Genomic DNA, 22,401 nt, shown 5'->3' on the forward strand with positions numbered 1-22,401 from the left:
TGTACTTATGATATTGTAATGTATTGAATTATGTGTAATGATTCTTAGATGTGCGCACTATGATTGCCCCACTACCGTTAAACAGTCTGAAAGGGGGTAACATGTGCAAATCTCATCAGTTGTAATTGTCGAGCGATTAAATAAAGATCTTGTTAATCGAATTATTCTATATTGAGTATATTACAATTTGGCGACGAGGAAAGCGAACCGAATATGCCTTCCACCAATGAGGGACAAGGTACGTCCAAAAATGCATCAAGTGTTGGGAATTTAAGAGAATTTCACTTGAATATCACAGACTGGAATATCTACAAGGCGAGATTGAATAACTATTTCTCAGCAAACGAAATTTCCGATACGAATAAACAACGGGCGATCCTATTGAACATGTTGGACGAGGAAGCCTATAAACTAATATTTAACATATGTAGCCCGGACCTTCCAGAAGATAAGTCTTACAATTCGTTACTGGAATTATTCGACAAACATTTCACGCCGAAGAAGTCAGTCTTGGCTGAACGCTATAAATTCTTCGCGGCGAAAAAGGATTCGTATGAAAATATCAAGGAGTGGGCTGCAAGAATAAGAAGTTTGGCTGTTTCCTGTGAATTCGGACAAGAACTGGATATCTGCCTCAGGGATCGTTTTGTCTGTGGGTTTGAGAAGGGAGCAATTTTGGATAGATTGCTAGAAGAAAAAAAGGAGATCACATTTGAACAAGCGATCAATGTGGCGGAAAACAAAATGGCGGCGTGTCAGAGCTACCAGATTTCAGGTCTTGAAATCAAGTCGGAGCCGTTACATCATATACGCAAACGCAATAACAAGAGTGACGAAGGAAAACGTCATCAAGCAGAAGGCCATCATCCGGTGCAGGACAGGGAGAGTTGCGCAGTTTGTGGTAAACAAGGACATCGCAAAGATAAGTGTTATTTTAGATCATATTCTTGTAATTTTTGCAAAGTTCAGGGTCATTTATCTAATGTTTGTCCCCAAAAACAAAATAGAAATAGATATAGTCATAATTATTTGCGAAGTGATAATAATGTTGAGAACAAAAGTAACCTTTTGAACAATGACTTGGATGATCTTCAATTATATAGTATAAATGAGAAAATGGAAAACACCCCTTTTACTATTGAAGTAAATATAGAATCTCATAAAATTGTTTGCCAAATCGATTCAGGGGCTAGTGTTTCCTGCATGTCTGAAAATGTATTTTCGAAACTTTACGCACATGATCATACGTTGAAGTCTTCTGACCAATGTTTGCATTTCTATAATGGTACCAAAGTAAAACCGTTGGGAATTTTTCGTGCAAACGTAGAATTCAGAAATATCAAAAATAACATAGATTTTTATGTTTTCAAAAATGGAGGTCCGCCAATAGTTGGAAGAGATTTTTTAATAACATACAATATGGGAATTGTAGACAATGTGAATTTCGTGAATGATAGAGCTGAAGGTATAGTCAATGAATTTTTTGAGGTATTTTCTGATGGGTTAGGAAAGTTTTCAAAAGGAGTTGTAACTATTAACCTGAAGGATAGTGATGTTAACCCTAAGTTTTATAGAGCTAGACCTGTACCTTACGTTTTAAAATCCAAAATAGAAGACGAAATCAATAGACTTGTTTCTTTAGGTGTTCTGTATCCAGTTGATTATAGCGAATGGGGAACTCCAGTCGTACCAGTATTGAAGAAAAATGGATCATTGCGTCTTTGTGGAGACTACAAAGTAACTATCAACCCGCATATTGAAGTTGACCAACATCCTCTGCCGAGAATTGATGATCTGTTCAATTGTCTACAGGGTGGAGTAAAATTTTCAAAACTGGACCTGTCTGATGCTTACCAACAGATAGGCTTAGATGAAAGTTCTAAAGAGCTCACCACAATTGTTACTCATAAGGGCTTATACAGGTACAATAGATTAACATACGGAATTGCGTCAGCACCTGCTAAGTTTCAAAAAATAATGGAATCGCTTTTCACTGGTTTAGAAGGTGTCGTAGTATTTTTGGATGATGTGTTGATAACTGGAAAAGATGATAATGAACATTTGGAAAGATTGAGAGTAGTTTTAACAATTCTAAAAAATTCAGGTTTGAAAGTAAGTCGTCCTAAATGCAAATTCTTTCAGGATAGTATTGAGTATCTAGGTTATATAATTGATAAGGAAGGTTTGCATACCAGTGAATCAAAGACAGTAGCTATTAAAAATGCGGAAGCACCAACCAATGTGAGTGAACTCAAATCGTTCTTGGGAATGGTGAACTACTATGGTAGATTCATCCCAAATTTGTCAACTATATTACATCCGTTATATGAGTTATTGAAAAAAGACAAAAAATGGGATTGGTCTGACAATTGTCGAAAAGCTTTCGAGCAGATTAAATCCTTCTTAGCTTCTCCTCGAGTTCTAGTACATTTTGACCCTCTTATGAAAATAAAACTGACAGTTGATGCTAGTCCATACGGAGTAGCAGCGGTGTTGAGCCATATTCTTCCTACAGGGATAGATAGGCCAATTGCCTTCGCTTCTAGAACACTTTCCAACAGTGAAAAAAATTATTCCCACATAGAAAAAGAAGGTTTGGCGATAATATTCGCGGTATTGAAATTTCATCAGTATTTATACGCAAATAAATTCAAATTAGTAACAGACAATAAAGCATTGATCTCAATTTTTGGTCAGCATAAACCCATTCCACAATTTTCGGCCAACAGACTTAGACGTTGGGCCGTGATACTATCTAACTATCAATATGAAATAGAATATGTCGAATCGAAAAAGAATAATGCAGATGCGTTATCCAGGCTATTAAAGAATCATTCAGAAAACGATACTCTAAGTATCGAGGATAAAGAGGTAAACTATTGCAATTTTTTATCAAATAGTGACGAATTACCTATGAACTATAATCAAATTGTACGCGAAACGAAACAGGATGAGTTAATTGCTAAAATAATTAGGTTAGTGAAAACAGGATGGCCTAGATATATCAATGATGTAGATATTAAACCGTTTTTTTCTAGACGCTTTGAGTTCTCGGTGGTTGATAATTCTCTTTATTGGAACCATAGAATTATTATCCCGAGCAAGCTACGATCGGTGTTCTTAAAATCTCTTCATCAAACACATTTTGGAATTGTTAAAATGAAAAATATAGCTAGATCGCACTTCTGGTGGCCGAATTTAGATAAGGAAATCGAAGATACGGTTAAAAAGTGTCATAGTTGTTCCAAAGTTGCGGGTAATCCCCCAAAGGTTCCGTTGGCCAATTGGTCTTGGCCAAAGGAAGTGTGGGAGAGATTGCATATTGACTATTTGGGACCAATCGCAGGAAAATATTATTTAATTATACTTGACGCCCATTCGAAATGGCCCGAAGTTTTTGAGACTTCTTCTACTAACACAGAAATAACAATAAAAATTTTGAAACAAATTTTTGCAAGATTCGGTTTACCAGTAACCTTAGTTTCGGATAATGCCACATATTTCAAGTCCTCTGACTTCGAATTGTTCTTAACCAACAATAATATTTCACACAAAACGATACCCCCATTTCATCCACAATCTAATGGTGCTGCCGAAAATTCTGTAAAGTTGTTCAAAAATTCTTTGAAAAAGGCTTTTGTTGAAGGACACCCTGTGGACACGAATACAGTTCTTTGCAGATTCTTGTTGGACTATCGTACTACAAAGCACTGTACGACTGGAGAAACTCCAGCAAAAATTATGTTTGGTCGTAATATAAGGACAAGGTTTGATGCCATACTGTATAAACCGTCTAGTGTATTGCGAAATAGAGTTTTGGAAGCTCAAGATAGACAAAAGAAATATTTCAAAGGCAATAACCATGTCCAATTCTTAGTTGGTGATACTGTTTTAGTAAAAGATTATCGCGATCAAAATAAGCCAACCTGGATTAAAGGCATCATTCAGAAGAAAATTGGTAGAGTAACTTTTCTTGTGTATATCCCGGAGTTAGAAAAAAATTGGAAAAGACATGCAAATCAATTAAAAAAATCTCTACCAGATATAAGTTATCCGAATAAGAGTACAGTTGCTGAAACAGTGACTCCAAACAATGATAATACAACTGTTACTAATGAAATTGTACCAACTAGACCCAAGCGTGTGGCTAAGCCACCTGAACGCTATCAAGCTTCTTAATTTCTGTTGATCTCATATTATTTGTAGTTAACCTAGTATTTAGTTGATGATGATGGTAAAATAACAATAATAATATGGATATTCAATTATTGTATTAATTTGAATTAAGGGGTGGAAAAATGTAATGTATTGAATTATGTGTAATGATTCTTAGATGTGCGCACTATGATTGCCCCACTACCGTTAAACAGTCTAAAAGGGGGTAACATGTGCAAATCTCATCAGTTGTAATTGTCGAGCGATTAAATAAAGATCTAGTTAATCGAATTATTCTATATTGAGTATATTACAGATATTATTCGATATCTTTGTAAATGTGATAAGTTTGCACTTAAAGATATTCAAAGACAAATAGTGCAGATAGCAGAACTCACAAAATCTATTGATGTCATCCTGAAATCTTCTGGCATTATCCAAGTTCTCCAAGGCGAAATACATCTTTATACCATCGGCATAAAGTTCAAAGTGTCTGTAGAGGAAACATCTATAGACGTCATTGATGTACAAAGTGAAGAGTAGTGGTCCCAAGTGGAAACCTTGGGATACTTCCGAGTCAACCATGTAAACAGAAGAGTGGGCATCCTTGATAATGAGAAACTGATGTCTACGACTCAGGTATAAGCCGAGAGCACACGCAAAAGTGTAACATGATGTACTTTATCAAAGACTTGTCAACACACTATAATGATATCAAAATTCCCTCCAGAATAACCAGCTATTAGATGACAGGACCCATATTTTATGTGTTATTGAATTCTGTGGTTCTTTTAAACACACTAGCGTTCAGCGAAACCATTTTATATCTTTGAATATCAAATTAATCGAGAAATTATACGAGAAAATATGAAGAATAGTTTTATTTTCCAAAATGATCAAACATTCATAAGTTTGCGTTGAACTTACTTTTAAAAATTGTGTACTTCGAATTTCTGTTATTTTTATGTCACTTGTGACGGCCCTTATGACGAAACTGGAATATTTGGGTAAAATTTTGTGTTCGGAGAAGATTAATCACATCACAATGAGATTATGTACCACGGACGAAAAACTGTCTATTACAGTCGAAGGTGCAAATTGATAGCCGAGGCTAGAATAAAGGTGAGACAATTGATAGTTTTTTGTCGAGGTGCATATTACATTTCTTCGTCGACCTCACATACCTTTATGAAAGCAAGTAGTACTCACTTGTGAGCTGTAAATCCAATCTGGCCGTAGTTGTCAATTCCCTCAGCCCTCAGGAGTTACTCATATCCATAGATTAAATAGATGGATCATAAGCTATTTTCCAGACTGTTCATTTTTCAAATTATTCCCAGTGCATGCAACCACCAATGAAATGAATTTTCGCTTGTATTCCCCTCCAGATCGCTTCTGAAATTTCTAAGACGGCGTGTGTACTTGTAATTGTCAAAATATTATTTCAATCATTCACGTCGTAATATTTTGGAAAATAAGCAGCGATGTGCCGTAAAAGCGTGTGTTTGAAATAGAAGTGCAATTTATACACGAAAGAGGAATGCGATTTATTTATTCTGGTAAGTTTTTGATATTTTATTCTTGTTTGAGTTCACGACTTTATGAAATCAAGGGAGGGAGTTAGGGGACGCCAGGGTCGAATTTTGTTTGAATCCCATCTAATGATGGGATTGAAATGTTGAGTTTATACAATCAAATAATTGATTTCAATTTTAGATTTCCCAGAAATAAAACCAGACGACAGCAGTGGAGAGTTGCACTGGGTCTTGAAAACAATTTACACTTCTCTTGTAATTTACACTCCAGACGTCAGTATAATGAGAGTAATCGGTAATCGACTTTTACCGTAAATTTGAAAAAAGATGCCATCCCGAGTTAGGTAAGATAGGTAGTTTACCACTTATTTAACTCGCTTTATTGTCTGATTATCACTTTGTTTGGAATTTTGCAAGTAATTTCTGACTACTTCTAGTTTTGTGGTGAACTTGAAATTTATAGTAGATTTTCTTTTTCTTATTATATCATGCTTTTTTGTATAAACATTCTTCCTGGTTTCGAGATGAACATTAAAACGAGATTCTAATTGCTTCAATAATGTTGTAATTATAGCCAATACTGTGCCAAACCTGTTATCAATACTGGAGTTTTAAAGGAAAATGGAAGGAAAATGGGAACAATATCAAGAAACATGAATGCCAGTTCTGGATTTGCAGAAATGAAAGCTTCTTGTAGTTCAAGGATAAAACAAGTGAGATACATACCTACCCAGGGAGGTATACAAAATTCCTTATAAACTGCTATGCAAATAGAACTCGTCTTAGGAACGACACCTCATATTTCGAAGTAAAACTTCAGTTGAAAAATTGTTGCAGGAGACAAGCGGAGAACAGAAATTAAAAAACAGCTAATTGACGCCAGAAAACCGATTTAAGATTACGAGTGAGTCGTCAGTACTTCAAAAAAAAAGTTGCTGCCCTACAAGCAGTTCCCAATTCATTGGAAAGAAAAATTCAAGATGAAAGCTTGGAAAGCCGAGGCAAATACCTAATGAAAAATTTCTTCGAAGACAGCTGCATGCATAAAATACATAAATATGGCAACGGCCTCGAACAATTTGCTTACAAGTTACATTATTATTGAGTTAAAGCTTACAGTTTCGTAAAATAACTCTTGATCATTATGCACTTCAACACCAAAAAGCACTTTTGAGGTGGTATAAAAATTTGAAGGAGGAGAAGGAGGAAGCAGGTTGTTGAACTATGTATTTGAGTTGCTGAAAAACACTGCTCTTTAGTTTATATCCAATATAACTTAATTCAATTTAAAACTGCCCTTAAAAAAAAATATTGATGCTTCATCTAGAATTGAGGAATTCTTTTATGAGTTACTCTATGAAATAAGAAATCATTTCCTATTTCACAATAATTGGTTCATGTTTATAGTATTACATTACTGTTTCATTCCGCAAAATCTGTACGGAAGACTTGAGAATTTCTCCAATGAACAAACTCTTTTAGATTCTCATTATACAAATTCCATAAACTTCAGCTGCTTCCACTTCTATTGATTTGAGAATAAACCATTCTAAACGGAATTTTTTTCATGAAAGTAATTTTTGGTTCAGTTTATACTTAGTGAATAAAATTTCAAATAATCTGTATGTAGGTTAGGGTCATATTGACTATTTGTGTATGGTAACATTGTATTCAAAATAAATTCTTTTTTACATCAGGTGTTTTGGTATTATTAGTTCTACATCCCTTTGATTAGTTGTCATAAGAAAAATACTCGAAATCTTTGCATTGAAACATATTTCCATTCGATTTAAAATTATTGCCGACTACCTGAAATATTCACAGTGTGACTAGTTCTGAATCCGCCCCTGTCCAGTTCCCCCACCCAAGAAATCCAAATTCATATTTATGGCAGTATTTTGTGAACGCGTTTTTGTCGAGATGCTCTATCTCCTGTTTTATTAATCTATGCTCATATCCATATCCAAATCGCTATCACTATCCATTTTCGATTGGAATGAATACTCACATTCAAACCACGTTCTTAATTCACTCGTGAAGTGTAGCAGATTTCGTAAAGAATCAATTTGACAAATTCAAATGACACTTATTGTGTCAGGCACTTATATTTTCATCAAACTCTGGCTCTCAAAATTGATCAAATCGCTCTGTAACTAAGCGAGGAACAGAGCTGACGAAAAGTGTGTAAGGACGAAAAGTGAATGGGGACGAAAAGTACTTGCCTTCAAAAATAGTAGATTTTTCGTTCGGGAATCACAACTTGAAATGTCATTTCTCTTTTAAGTGACGAATAAGTTTGAAGTCCGTTAGAAACAAGAATTCGCCTGGAATTTAATTAGAAAATTTTATGCATATACTACATAGTGTTGCTCTGAATGATTAAAAATTGTTCATTGAAATAATGGGGATAACCACTGTATCCAGTATCATTGCATCATGAATGTACTCTTTCAGCATAAATATGTAAAACAAACTCCCAATTATTTTGCAGTAATGACACAGGATCAGTTTTCAATGATTTATTTAACTCAGACAATGTTGAAACGGAAACAACTCAATTTAATTATACTATTCGTCCAAGCTACAATTATTTTATTTTTTCTGATAGAGCTATACCTATCTGTTCACAGTTTTTCAGATAGCCAATTGGCTGAAACTTTAAGAATTATATGAGGCATTATATCGAGTCTATGGCAAAAAAAAATTGTTTCAATGAATTAGGGTGAAATTGTTTCGTTTTTTTCATTTCAGTCATGACAGAAGATATATTTTTCAGATTGTAATATTAGTTATTTAAACAGGTCCATTAGAAACAAAGTGAACTTTTGAATACTAGCTGTCTGTATACGATTTTTCCTCGAAGAAATTTATTTATTCTAGAACCGACAATCCTCTCGTAAAAAGAATACTTACTTCCATAATATCACATTAATGAGTTCAATTATCACGTCATCCAAATAAGGCGAGGACCATAATTTGATTGGTACCATATATACGAGGATATATTGAAAATTCTTAGCCTACTATAGAACCAAACAAAATTTCATGTCAAAATATTTCATTACTCAACATATTCTCCTCTTAATTGGACACGTTTATTACAGCGAACCTGCAACGTCTCTAGACCTTTGAAAAAAATGTTTCTTCTTGCTCTGCAAACCAGACCTCCACAGCTTTTATTACCTCCTCGTTGGAAGAAAATTAATGACCTTTAAAACTTTTTTTCCGTTGAGGAAAGAAATGATAGTCGGATGGAGCCAAATCTGGTGAATAAATGGGGTGTTCTAGTAATTCAAACCCTAAATGACGAATTTTTAGCATGGCAACATGAGATTTGTGTGCAAGGGCGTTATCCTGCAAAAACAAAACACCTTTGGATAGCTTTCCGCGTCTTTTCTCTTTAATTTTTACCAGTACAGTGGTCAGTAATGTCGAATAGTAATCTCCAGTTATTGTTCTACCTTTATCCAAAAAATGAATCATGATTACACGATGGCAATCCCAAAAACCTGAAGCAAGAACTTTTCCAGCAGATTTTTGGACAAGAATTCTCAGGTCTTGGAGAACCAGAGTGTCGCCATTCCATCGATTGTTTCTTTGTTTTTGGATCGTTGAAAAGTACCTTAGTGTCATCCATAGTAACAATTCGGTTTGAGAAGTCTACATTGTTTTCAAATCGAACGCGATGCTTCTACCCTTGCACGCTTTTGGTCAACATTCAAACATTTGGGGATCCAATTTTTCTTATGTCTAAACTGACGTGAACTATATGATGAACGCATTCGTATGAAATATTCAGTGCTTCAGATATCCGTTTTAGCCCAATTCGACGGTCTGATAAAATCATGTCATGAACTGCATCGATATTTTCGGGGACTGACACAGAAACTGGCCTTCCCGATCGGTCATTATCTTCAATGGAAAATTTACCTTTTTTGAAGCTTGCAGTCTAATTTTTCACGGTAGCATAGGAATGACATTGATCACCAAGGTTATTAAACATATCGTCGTAAATCTGCTTACCTCTTAACCCTTATAAATACAGGTACTTGATGATGCCTCGACACTCCAATTTTTCGATTGTCACAATTTTGGTGGAAATCTTCTTTTTTTTATTTATTGCGTAACTCTGGTTTACTTTTTTGACCTCAAACTTTTCAGTGACTCATTCATTAGTATAGTCCATTCAAGAATGATTGACATCTCGGATGGCTGTGGAAAATCGAATTTAAATTGGTAATAGCCCATAAGTTCAGATTTTGTGTTGCAGAATTCAGGTTGGTATTGTGAATAATCATTGATCTATAGACTTACTATATATGAATCTATGCACTTACCGACGGTTATTTGAATTTTGTACAGCTGTTTATGTTCTTAATTTAATCGTACGAATTGGAAACATAGTTGTGTCAATTTTGAATGCTGATAAATATGCTGCGAATTTGAATATTTCTCATTTTCATATACTTTTCTGCGTTATATTAATATATTCCAGTTCTATGACTGAAAGTACAAAAATTTTTAGAAATCTTTTGTGACCAAATTTTAAGCTGCGCCTGGACTTTCAAGACCTACTGGGATGTCAATCATTCTTGAATGGACTATATGTATAGTCCATACCCCAGCCCCCACGGACTTTGGTGGTTCTGAGACATGAAGTACAGGTAGCTTGGGATAGTATCCCTCAAGAAGAAGAAGACCATCTACTTGCATCAATGCCAAGACATGTTGGGGAGTGTATAGATAACCGCTCTGGACACATTATTAACAAATTTAATAGAAAAATTTGTGAGCACTTTTTCTTTCAAATTTTAATCATTTACTGATTGCTATACTATCTATGTTTCACCAAAAAAAATTAAAGATTTAAACAGCTCCTTCTGGGTGTTGCAGTTTCTTTGTCAGTTAGTATATTTCGAGATGATTTGTTATATCGAAATCTGAACTTACTTCTTATCCTGATCTCGTCTTGAAATCACGACAAGATCTTGACACTTTCAAGAACTTGGCGACCCTTATGACGATTTAAATTTAAAATTCATTGATACTTTTCTCGTTTTATTCAGTTTTATTCAATTCAGCTGCAGTAATCTGTTCATGTATGATGACACTATCAGGAGCTTAGCCAATCCTATTACCCAATGCATCCTCTCAGCCATCTATGGTATGGAGTGAATAGCACGGTTTGAAACTAATCGTAGGTGACAAATGCGGGAAATTCAGTTCAGTGGGCGAGTCTATTGAACATCGCCAGTTGGCGAAATCTTGCTGACAATAAATGGAAACATTGAAACATAGAATGAATGCACGTAAAGATAGGGGGATTATCAGCCAATTGATCATTACAAAGTATCCCGTATGCAAGTGACGTTTTCTCAATTATTCAACTGGACCGATGGAAGTTCCTCAATTTCCAATGAACACATACCTATATTTATACTTAGGCCCGGTACTTTCACGTGCGAATAAATAAATTTATTCGCATTTATTAAGTCTTATTCGTAAGATTAGTAAAAATGCAGTCTTTTCACTTTCAGATAGTGTTATTCATCGAATAAATCTGTCATTGAAAATTAGAAGAGTTCATTTGTCATAGATCGAATGTCGGTTCGTCATTATTGGTTGAATAAAATTTATTCGAAGGTGAAAGTACCGAGCCTTAGTCCAGTAGACAGAGCAGCTAAAAAATTCCGTAGTGAAGGGCGCTGTGAGATGACTCTGTCAAGTTTTATACCTCGAGGATCCCCTGCTAACTAAGAGAGGGCCAAAAGACCTCAAAAGTTTCCAACTATTTTAGGTTTTTTTTGCTCAAAAGAAGCAAATACCATTGAATTTGCTAAAATTCTGTTTAAGTAAACCTGTTCTTTGCCTAATATCAACTTAGATACAGCCGATCAAAGTTGAAGGAGTTTTCTCAAATCGAAAAAAATTGGCCAGAAGTGGAGAATTTCTTCTTTCCTGTGAAGATCAAGGACAAACAGATCGCAGGAGGCTCACTGAGTTCATTTTAACGAGCAATCTCAAGCTGACCTGAGAATATTGAACGAGTATGGCGACAATGCTCAAACCATACACATAGTGAATGGACCCAGCATTCTCTTATCACCTGTACAGTAACTATAGCTATAATTGTGAAAGAGACAATCGTGCAGACAATACTATCAGAGACAATGTCTCTGATACGTTATAGAGTAGAGAGAAGCAGAACGATCGCTGCTTTGAGACCACAGATTATTTGTCCCCTAAAATATATACCAATAGGTAGTTCATGTTTTTGCCAATAGCCGCGCTAGCGATCACGGGATGGCGAAATCTTGACTAGTTGATGTTGGCTGAGTGAACTGTCTTTCTGGTGATAGATGATAAGAAAATTATTATTTTCAATTTTTGATGAGAGAACAACATATGACCATGGTGAAATGTTGAAGGGTGCGCTAGTGCAAGAGTAGTTTGGCATCAGAAAGAAAAGGATAAATGATGAAATAATTTCAGAGTGCATTTTTGAGAGAAAATTGGAAATAACCTTACCTCAAGAATCAACATTGAATCAATTTGTGTGTCAAGAGCACTTTCATGATGAAGATTTCAAATAACATGATGGATTCATTACAAATGAAATAGAAATTGTCATCCCTTGTGGGAGGTGGATTCTTCTGAATAAGAATATCTAACCAATAAAACTACACAGTTCAGAAGTGGATATCCTTGAAGAATTTCGTTGGCATAACATAATATATTTTGTAACTAGAACGGAGTAGGGTTTGCACTCATGAAATGTCGTCAATGTCATAACGCCGTTGCCACAACTAATATCAATTTTTATTACGAAAATGCTGAAAGTGATTGAAAAAGAGAGAAGACCGGGATTCCGGAAGTGCTTTTCAGAATTCAGGTCCGCTCATTCATATACATATATAACCCATAGTTACCCTGATATTCTAAAATCCACAATACGTTAGACGGTAGCGAACATATTCAATGTAAGTGAATTTATATAATGTTTCATCTGAATCTAAACGACTTATATTTCAGCTGAATATTTCCACAATCAGAAAGATTGTGAATAAAAAGGATGACAAAGAATTTCCTTCTATTGGCATACCCAAAAAGTGGTGGCATTTGAGAATTTTATGTTTGGTTGAATTGATGCGAAACGTTACCACAGGATTTTCGATGAATGTCATCGTAGAATAAGTTCCCGAAAATTGATTTTTCTATTTTTTATTTGACTTGTCCTATACATTGTTAATGTCTTAAGGTACCAATAAATACCTTATTATTATAATTATATCAATGTATTAAGATGAACAGCCCCAAATAGCCAGTTGTCCTGTTAATTGTTCATTCATGTGAAATTTTTGGTGAAGTTCAGCTTGACTTGAAACTTTCTTTAATTATTTTGACTTCCATTGATGCAAGATGATTTTTTGTTGAAGAATTCAACATTCTTGTGATTATCTGTTAATTCCTTTTCGAGAGATATCTATTCCCAACCACTGCATCATATGCATTTCATCTTCGTGTTGATTTTTTGAAATCTACAACTGATGTAACGTATTCAAACTTTAGTCGAAGAAGATAACGATCATTAACTCTCCTCAAGCTAGTGTATATTATGATATTATCCTGATCTCTTGTATTTTCCATGCAAATAACTGGATTTGGTATGCCTTCAATCAGTTTGTATAAACTTCAATTATGCTCGTCACATATTTTCCGTAGAGATTCGACATTGTGATAAAATACGTAATAACAGAAACTTTTACGTAGAACGGGCAACATAGCGTTGATTTACAACCCAAAAATATTTTGACAAGCGTCTTAACCCCTCATTTTCGTACTATACAGAGTGAAATGTGTCAAATATCCATGGCCAACCGAGTGCTAAAATAAAAGTGAATGGAGTATAGGTATATGCTTTTGTTCAGGGATTTCTTTTGACTTTCATTGATTTCATCATTCATCATGAATGAATAAAGCTGATTCCTTAGTCACTTTCATAACGTGAAATATATTTCATTGCATGTAATTCAGAAAATTTATATTCATTATAGAATTGAAGATACGTATTTGAAAAATCATCAGAAACAACTAAAAGACAGATAACCTGAAATAAAATGAAGGCTGTTCATTTCAAATTGAAGTTTAAATTCCCACCCCTTATCGATCAACCTACGGATCGCAGCGACTCCTAGAGTCCTCAGAGACTTCTTTTTTGAATATCTAAGCAATCAGATAACAATATAAAGAAGAGGGAAATGGGTGATACCAGATATAAAATATTGGAGAAATGGCATATTAACGCTGCGATCATCGCAGATAAGTTGCAAAAACAAACTAATAAAATGATTGACATACTCTGATAGATCCATTAGGTAAAATAATGAAGGAATATCGATTTTTCTTTTATCTAGTTCATATGAGGTCGAACGACACATCATAATTCATGATACGAATACGGTGAAAAATTCTACCTCTACATATACGTTCATCTACACTGCTCAATAATTGATAGGCGTATACATATCTCTCTCTTCGTCACCTTTGTTGAGTTATCTGGAACATCAGTTATATTTATAGGTGTTCTTCAAGGAAAAAGAGGAATATATCGAGTTAATTTTATCATATTCTGTTTATAGTTCATCAAGCTCTTGCCCTGTGACATAGATTTACTGAAGAAGGCTGCATAGATGGTGGTATAAAAAATCATGTTCTATTCGAATTCACAGTAATTGAGGAAATGGAAGCCAAGAAGACATTTGGCTCCTGTACAACTTGACCAAATAATGCGGTGGACATGTATTTGAAGCCCAGCACGAATAGCGCTGTGCTATTAACTGGTCTAGGTGCTTTTAACTGGTCTAGCAATAGCCAGTCCTCTTATTTACCCATGTTTCGAAGTTGCGCAGAAATAAGCTCATTACGAAAAACAATACTTTTCCCAACTGGTTCTACAAATTACTATTTCGTGCTTCCTAAGTCTTGCATGGTGTTGAAAATTGTATTAGCTTCATGCAGGTGACTTATTTATTTTATGATTGTGAACGATGTACAATAAATGTTTTTACCATACCATCTCCAACTCAATTTATCTGGTAACACTCCCCGCTACTCTTTTTCACAAAATCATTCTTCATGGTCTTCAGAGATATTTCTCGAGTGACATTTATTAATTAATCCGTTTAATGTCCTTTACATGATTTCATTATAGATGAAATGTGTCCACGTGCGAGATTGTAGAAAATTAATAATAATAATAATAATAGTAGTAGTTTATTCGTGCTAATACATACTAACGATGCTTACATACGTCAACAAAAAATGAACAAAAAATATATTACTTCTGAAAATCAGAAAAATCACAAGAAAGGTATTCCTCTATTGAGTAAAAGCATTTTTGCAATAAATATTCTTTCACCATAATTTTAAATTTCCCTAATTGGCAAAAAGTGTTGATAATTCTCATTTTTATTGCTCATTTCAGTAAAGTCACCTTGATCGTGAATAAATATTTTGTTATATTTCACACCTCAACTAGATTTTCACAACTCTCTAGATTTTCTCACATAGAAATGAGTATGTAGTACAAGTACTGAATTCTTTCCACGTCTTTCTCAACGATATTTTACACTGATTTATTGTTCTCTCATGATCATTTGATTTATTTGAATCCGTTCATTTCATTTCTCAGCCAACTCTGCTCAATTACATATGATTGATTACTGTTGGCGAGTTTCAGATGAATGAATTCTGGATTCAATAGTTTTCCTTCAGAACACGATGTGAACTTCTCAAATAAGCTTCATTGGTTAATGGAAGGCCATGATACTGCTGGATAGTCGTCCTGGTTCCACCCTGGAAGGTCTGCTCAGGTATTCGTGTACACTCTCAATTGGTACGATCTACTCATTATACTTTGTACTCTCATTGATACATTCTCATATTCATTCATAGTGCTCGATATACATGTTAGTTTTCAGCCTTCTGCACTTCTCGAAACCAACGATTAGTGGTTTTCCTCATAAGTACTCTCATTTTGTACCACTCATAATTAATCTATTGTATCTTCTATTTTCCGATGGACGTTCTGATCGTGCTTACTTGTAAGCAGTTCGTCTCTGTAAATGTTGTATTCATTGATGAATTTTTCACTCCCCTCAGATTAATTATCATATTCTCGCTCTTCTCATATTAATTATAATATTCTTGCTCTTATCATCTAATTTATAATATTCGCTCAGATTTGAATTATAATTGTTGCTCGACTCACATTTAATGTATTGATCTCTCATTGACGACCAGAATTGGACAATTTAGTTTCACATCTTGGCCTATTTCACTATTAAAACTCAGCCTTTTCATTAAAATTCATTATTTTAACCTTCTGTTTTTGTGATGGAATAAAGAGGCTCTCGCAATCAATTTTCATTGATTACTATGTTAATTATGAATTAATTGTACTTTCTCAAAGTCTAAGTCTGACCTCAAGTGACTTTGTATTCGAACTACTCCAGATTATCTCTACTTTTAGTTGGTTAATATCTCTCTGAGTCTATAGATTTTGTTAATATTTGTTTTTATTACTGTATTAGCTTCATGCAAGTGACTTATTCATTTTATGATTGTGAACGATATACAATAAATGTTTTTACAATACCATCTTTAACTGAATTATCTGGTAATACAGTCCATTAATCTTTTTTACAAAATCACATCATCCCAATTTTGCACAAATGGAAAAAAATATGATAAAAAACGATAGTTAGAAGATTGTTTGGGATGAATATAACTTGTATCGAGCTTTTTTTCCATCGGTGAAATATCAAGTGTCGTCTGAGAAGAGAGCAGACTAGACTCTCATGTGGGCATCACTACTTTTGTTAATTCGGATTCTGGGATTTTGAAGGTTTGTTATGATAATTTATCACAGAACGTGAACTAGAGCTGATGCTCATCATGGTCCGGGCATAAAGATGAAGTCTTCGAGAACAAATTCAACATTAATAATGTGTAAGAAGTTCAACAAAGTCGACAATTTTCCATGTTTGCGAGAAGAAGAGATCAAGCTGCAATTTAATATTTCACTACTTCATAAATGATAAAGATGATACTTTGGCATGTTCGTAGGTGGCCAGATTAATTATATTTGCTTTTACTGCCGTCTCACATCGATACAATTTGATCAGCAATTACCGAGTGAATGGTAGATTAGGCACTTAAACGTTATCAATTGATTAATTGCATATTTTGGCGTGCTGACATTACATGAATGCTAAACATCTCATTGAGTATGATAGGGGAGGCATTTGAACACCATATTCAACCCTAACGCAATTTTTCATTCCTGCCCAATTATTATTATTCTGCTTGATGAATAACTGTGTTTGTAATTATTCAGTCTCACTCAAAAACTTTCGACTTTCGGACTTCTGGGTTAAACTTTTCTCCCATGAATAAACATTCATCTAACTTGTTGTATAAACAACTGTCATTCCATTTCGACGTTTAAAAACGTCATTATTCAATCCTTACCAACAAGGGTAAGTTATCGTTTATCCATTCAGTGAAATGAAAATTTTTAAAATCACAAGTGCATTAAAATAACATTTACATGACTTGATAAACGTCATCTTGCTCAGGGAGGTGGAACTCCCTCAGTAATGACGTGAACCGAGTGAACTGCTGCCATCTCTGAAAAGTCAGCGAATTAACATAAAAAAACGTTAGTTTCCTACACTGATAATTCTGCGCATAAACTAGAGTGACTTTGTAGCATAGACTAAGTTAATCTTTGATCTGCGCTTGTGTGTGAAATTGATATGTCAAATGATCAACATTCGATTTCAACTTTGTTTGTTCATTTCATTATAAGTTTTCGTTGGGAAGAAATATTGTTGTGTACCTAAATTCAAGAGCAACGATTAAAAGTGAAAGAAGAGAGAAAAATTGCCTGTTATTATGGTTCCTTATAGAGTTATGGTTGGCAAAATTCTTCAGAAGCCGGACTATTAGAAGTTCGAAGAATAAATCCTTTCTGATTATGTAGGATGTAGTACCAAAGAAGAGGTATGATTTTCTCATGAAGTGCTTGAAATCTTGTCCAAATTTGAGGTATTTCAGCTCATAAAAGATGGATAAGTTTCATTTCACTGATTTTTGTTTGTTTGTCAATCTTATATTCTATTGTTTTTCAATTATCATATGTAAACATTTCATCTAATAAATTGTATGTATGAACTCAGTATTATTTGTTACATAGTTGTCCCCAAATGAAATAAAATAATATTACCTTATCAAAGCGTAAAGAGCGCTCTCGACAAATTAATCGAGATTAGTTTGCTGGCTTTTAAGAGATGGCGCTTTTCTTCGTAACAAAATACAGTGAAGTCACTGTATAACAAAATTTTATCCGAGAGTTTCCCATCTATAGTGTTTATCTATGATCTTGCTCTTGTTGCTATGGATTGAATAATGCCTTAGCAACAATCAATCGAAGCAACACCTTTCATGTAATTTCATTAGTTAAACCTGATATTCTGAAAACATCATTTGAACCCTAATCAAAATGGAATAAAATTCTGTATAACACGTGAGGTTTAAATGTTTGTTCATTTGAATCACTTCGAGGGTTTCGTGCCAAAATTACAACACAATTAGTTTCTGGTATTGTAAAGAATATCACATTGTTGAAAACGCCTATATTTCGACCAGACACCAGTAAAAATGCCGTATCAACAATACGTTCTTGTTCGTTGGAATATTGCTTTCCTCAGTTTGTTTATTCTTCATCACCAGACAGTGCGGTAATGTAGATTTTCATGTTAACATACCCTTATCATAATATGCTAAGAACTAACTGAATATTATCGCTCGCTTCAGGATATTGAATATAAACAATCAGTCTTGCAGCTGTTACGTAACAATCTGATATTACTGATCGCTCAAGGCACGCCAAATTTCGAGTTAATTATGATGATAGAGATGATTTCATGCCCAATCATGACACTGTCTGATTGATTCTTATTATGCATTCGAATCAAGGGGGCAATGCATAATAGAGTAGGCATTTCGCATAGTGTGGCATAATTACGTATATCTGGATAAAAATATGATAGTGCAGCAGTTCTGATCTCCTAGAAAAATAATTTAAAAGCCGGAAACGGGGGGATTAGTTATGAATAGCATGGTATAGTAAATACTGGATGCTATGAAAATAATATATGGATACTGGGAACCCCAACTACTTACAGGAACCTGTTATGCACATTTTATCGGATTGTCCATGGGTATACATACATATTTTTAAACGGGAGATTCCTGAGGTCAAAAGGAACACTTTTTTCCTGTACCATTTTTTCCAATTCGATTCGGTTGAAAAGATACAGACTAAAAATTCATAAAAATTTTTAGTTTTATCTCTCAAAAGATCAAAGATCGAAATTCATTATGACCATTAAATAGGTACCATAAAAATACCAGAAATTCAAAAAACCCAACTCTTAAATGTGAGGTAAATGCTCCAGAATGAATATTTCACTATTCAGAAAAATTAAAGTGTTTTACATATTTTCTCATATAATGCGCCGTTCAAGATTAATTTAATATTTGAAAATAAAAAAATATGCGAATTCAGAAAAATTGGACGAATGCGACTTATTTGAATTATCCACATGCATTATTAATTTACATTACAGATGTTAAGTATCATAGATTTACTTGCAATTGGAGGAAAGTCCATTAAATTTAATACTCCATCAAAATCTTAATCCTCCATTTTCCCCTTCAAGAATGACAGTTTTAAATTCTGATGGGACATCAAATCTTAATGGACTTTCCTGCAACTGGGCATAAGTTTGTTATCAAAGATTATAATCTTCGCTTGTTATTTTGAAGGGGAATTTTGTTGCCATTATAGTTACAGTTCTGTGTCTGTTAGCTTGTACTAAGTTCGAAAAATACACTCCGTCGCCTTTCTCTACTCCTATTGTTCTTTTTATCGAGTTTGGTGGGAAAGATTCGATTAAAAGAACCGACAAGAGTAGAGAGAAGCGATGCAGTGTATTTTTCGAACTTAGTATTGGTAACATTCGAACAACTTAATGAATGATGACATATTGGAGGTTGAAAGTAGGTAGTTGACAAATGAACAACACGCCAATCGATCTAAATATTGACGTTCTCAAAGTTCACATTTTGATGATCAGTTGGTTGATTATTGTGGGTCTGAGTGACTATAGTGATCAGTATATTAGTTATTAAATACTAAATATAGGTATTGTAAATTAACATTAACGTTTGAAAGATAGAAACCCAGACGAAGACAATAGCATATATTATTTCTGCCGTGATCTGAACGTGTTCCCAAACTTCTCAATTCGTCACACATCTGTTGTACGCAAAGCGAATCGGCGTACTGAATTAGGGAAAATATGAAACATATGCTATTGTCTTCGTCTGGGTTTCTATCTGGGGGGAATTGAATCGGACACCGTTTCATACTGGGTGGCGCTCTGGTAACTGTATAGTACTCAGTAGCGCTTGCCAGTATTGAATAAGGGTCCATCAATTCCAAACGTTCTCCATCGGAGAAAAAAGCTATGTTATTCTGATGAGGCAAATGAGACTGAAACCATGGTAAGCATCTGCTTTTCTTTGATAGGGCGTATTCTATTTGGGGCCTTGACGATGGCAAATTGGCTAGTTCAATTCAGATCGTAACACTTGTTGATATTCATATCAGCGGGTGGTATGTATTTGAATTAATCCTCATTATATTGTATTCATTGCCAGTTTAGGCGTGATCACTCCTTATAAGTATCTTCATTAGGTTTTCCTACACCTGAACCTGATAGTTTCTCAGCAGTTTTTTACGGTTATTTGTAGAGTTGATGTTTGAGAATTAATTATGATCACTCTGTTCAATCCAGAGTTGAAATTTTTTTATGTGTATTAGTAGCCAACTTATCTACTCGAAAAAATACTGTCTCTATCGCTGGCGTAACTAGTTTCTTCATTAATTCCATATTTTCAATTTTTCGCCATTATGTCGTGAAGGGTGCTTCTAAGGTATAGAGTCATCTGAAGAAACCCATCATAATTTAAGCTAGCCATTCCATTTTTGAGGTCAAATACAGGGTGTTACATTAAAAAAAGTGTAACTTTAGTCTATATCTGTTTTCGATTGCCCTGTATAGATGACAGTTATTTTAAATTGTGCTTTCGAACGCCCTACACACACCACAAGAGAATATTTTCAAAATATCTCCATTTTCTCCCTCAAAATTAGCGCCCGGTAGATTAGCTTATGGATGAATGCGGTCCGATTGTCCACTTCGGCGAAGCATCCTCAATCCTGATTTCTACGAGGGCATATTTTCGAAAAAGTCCCATCTGACGTGGTATTGGTTCCATAAAGGCGAACCGCTTCTAGTTAAAGAGTATTAAGTTTTGTATGGATGCAAGCTTTCGAACAATCTGCAACTTACCCAATTTAAGCTTCGTATCGGAATATCTTATACAGAAATATCTTCAGGACGGATTAAAAAGTTATAAGCTATAACACGAGACCTCATTTAGATGGGCTTGTGCCGTCAGAAAATATCCTGCGGTATTAAGAAAGTCTCCTGGTGTTTTGTGACAAAAGACAATTCTGAAGGAGAAAATGAGGATGAAAAAATCGATACGATACACTTTGCTTGTTTTAAAATATGATGTATCAATGAAGTCTATCAAATTAGGTATCACTTCTAGGAACTAAAGAAAATTCAGCCTCACTATTCATCTTAACAAACCTGCATCTTCAAAATTAGCCAAACGATTTTTGTGCCCTTGCACCAAATCTAGAACTCAAAGTTCAGAAAATTCAACAGAAAGCTATTTTCCATCAAACTGATGCATGGTTCTTTCCAATGCTTTGTTACGGAGAGTAGATCTCACAATTGAAATCTTTTTATCCAGTTTTTATGTCAATATGACAACAACTACCATGTAATATGTTTGCAATGTAATCGAATATCCTGAAATTTAGTCCGATATATGAAATGCACTCTCTCGGGAAAGCCTTCAACCTTCTTCAGTTCAGAATATGTAGCCGAGGAATATTCCATGTAATAAAAAGTTGAAACGTTTTCCTCCGTTTCTGTGTCGAGGATCTTTTTCTATGCAAATTTCCTTCCTTGCTCCCACAGGGTTTTCGCTATCGACTATCAATGTGGTTGACAAAGAAGATGGTTATATTGAGGTTGCCCTAAATTCCTATTTGAAAGAACAAATTTACATCTCTATAGGAGTCGGGAATACACTGATTCGAATTATGAATTTTGTCAAAAAGAAGAAGCACAGTGGGTGGGCTGATATTTGCATAATGAAATCCTTAGCTCTCGATATGATTCACCGATATGCAGAGTATTGATGAGGGTGATTGATTTCCTTCGAACAATATAGAATCATTGGCGGCAATTAGGGGAGGCCAGGGGGGGCGGTTGCCCCCTCACTTTCTGGGGAATATGAAATGAATTTATATAATTTTTTAGGGTAGCAACACTTGTATACTTTTGAAACTGAGTGGCCCTCACGACGCCTTCGCAAACCGACGTCATACGACAATTCGTGATCATATCTGAACCCACTGCCATGCGTACAGTGAACTCTATAAGAATTCTTTTAGAGTTCACTGCATGCGCATTAACTCATCGTAAATATAACCTCTCTG

The 22,401-nt window shown here is 34.7% G+C and overlaps 1 protein-coding gene across 1 annotated transcript; it reads left to right on the top strand.

Moving 5' to 3' along the window:
* Positions 1–213: 213 nt before the first annotated feature.
* Positions 214–4,179, top strand: LOC123308722 (uncharacterized protein K02A2.6-like). Its single transcript, XM_044891512.1, has one exon. It carries the CDS (start codon positions 214–216, stop codon positions 4,177–4,179), a length of 3,966 nt encoding a protein of 1,321 aa, XP_044747447.1.
* Positions 4,180–22,401: the final 18,222 nt, after the last annotated feature.

This window comes from Coccinella septempunctata, chromosome 2 (genome assembly GCF_907165205.1).
Source record: "Coccinella septempunctata chromosome 2, icCocSept1.1, whole genome shotgun sequence".
Classification (NCBI taxonomy): domain Eukaryota; kingdom Metazoa; phylum Arthropoda; class Insecta; order Coleoptera; family Coccinellidae; genus Coccinella; species Coccinella septempunctata.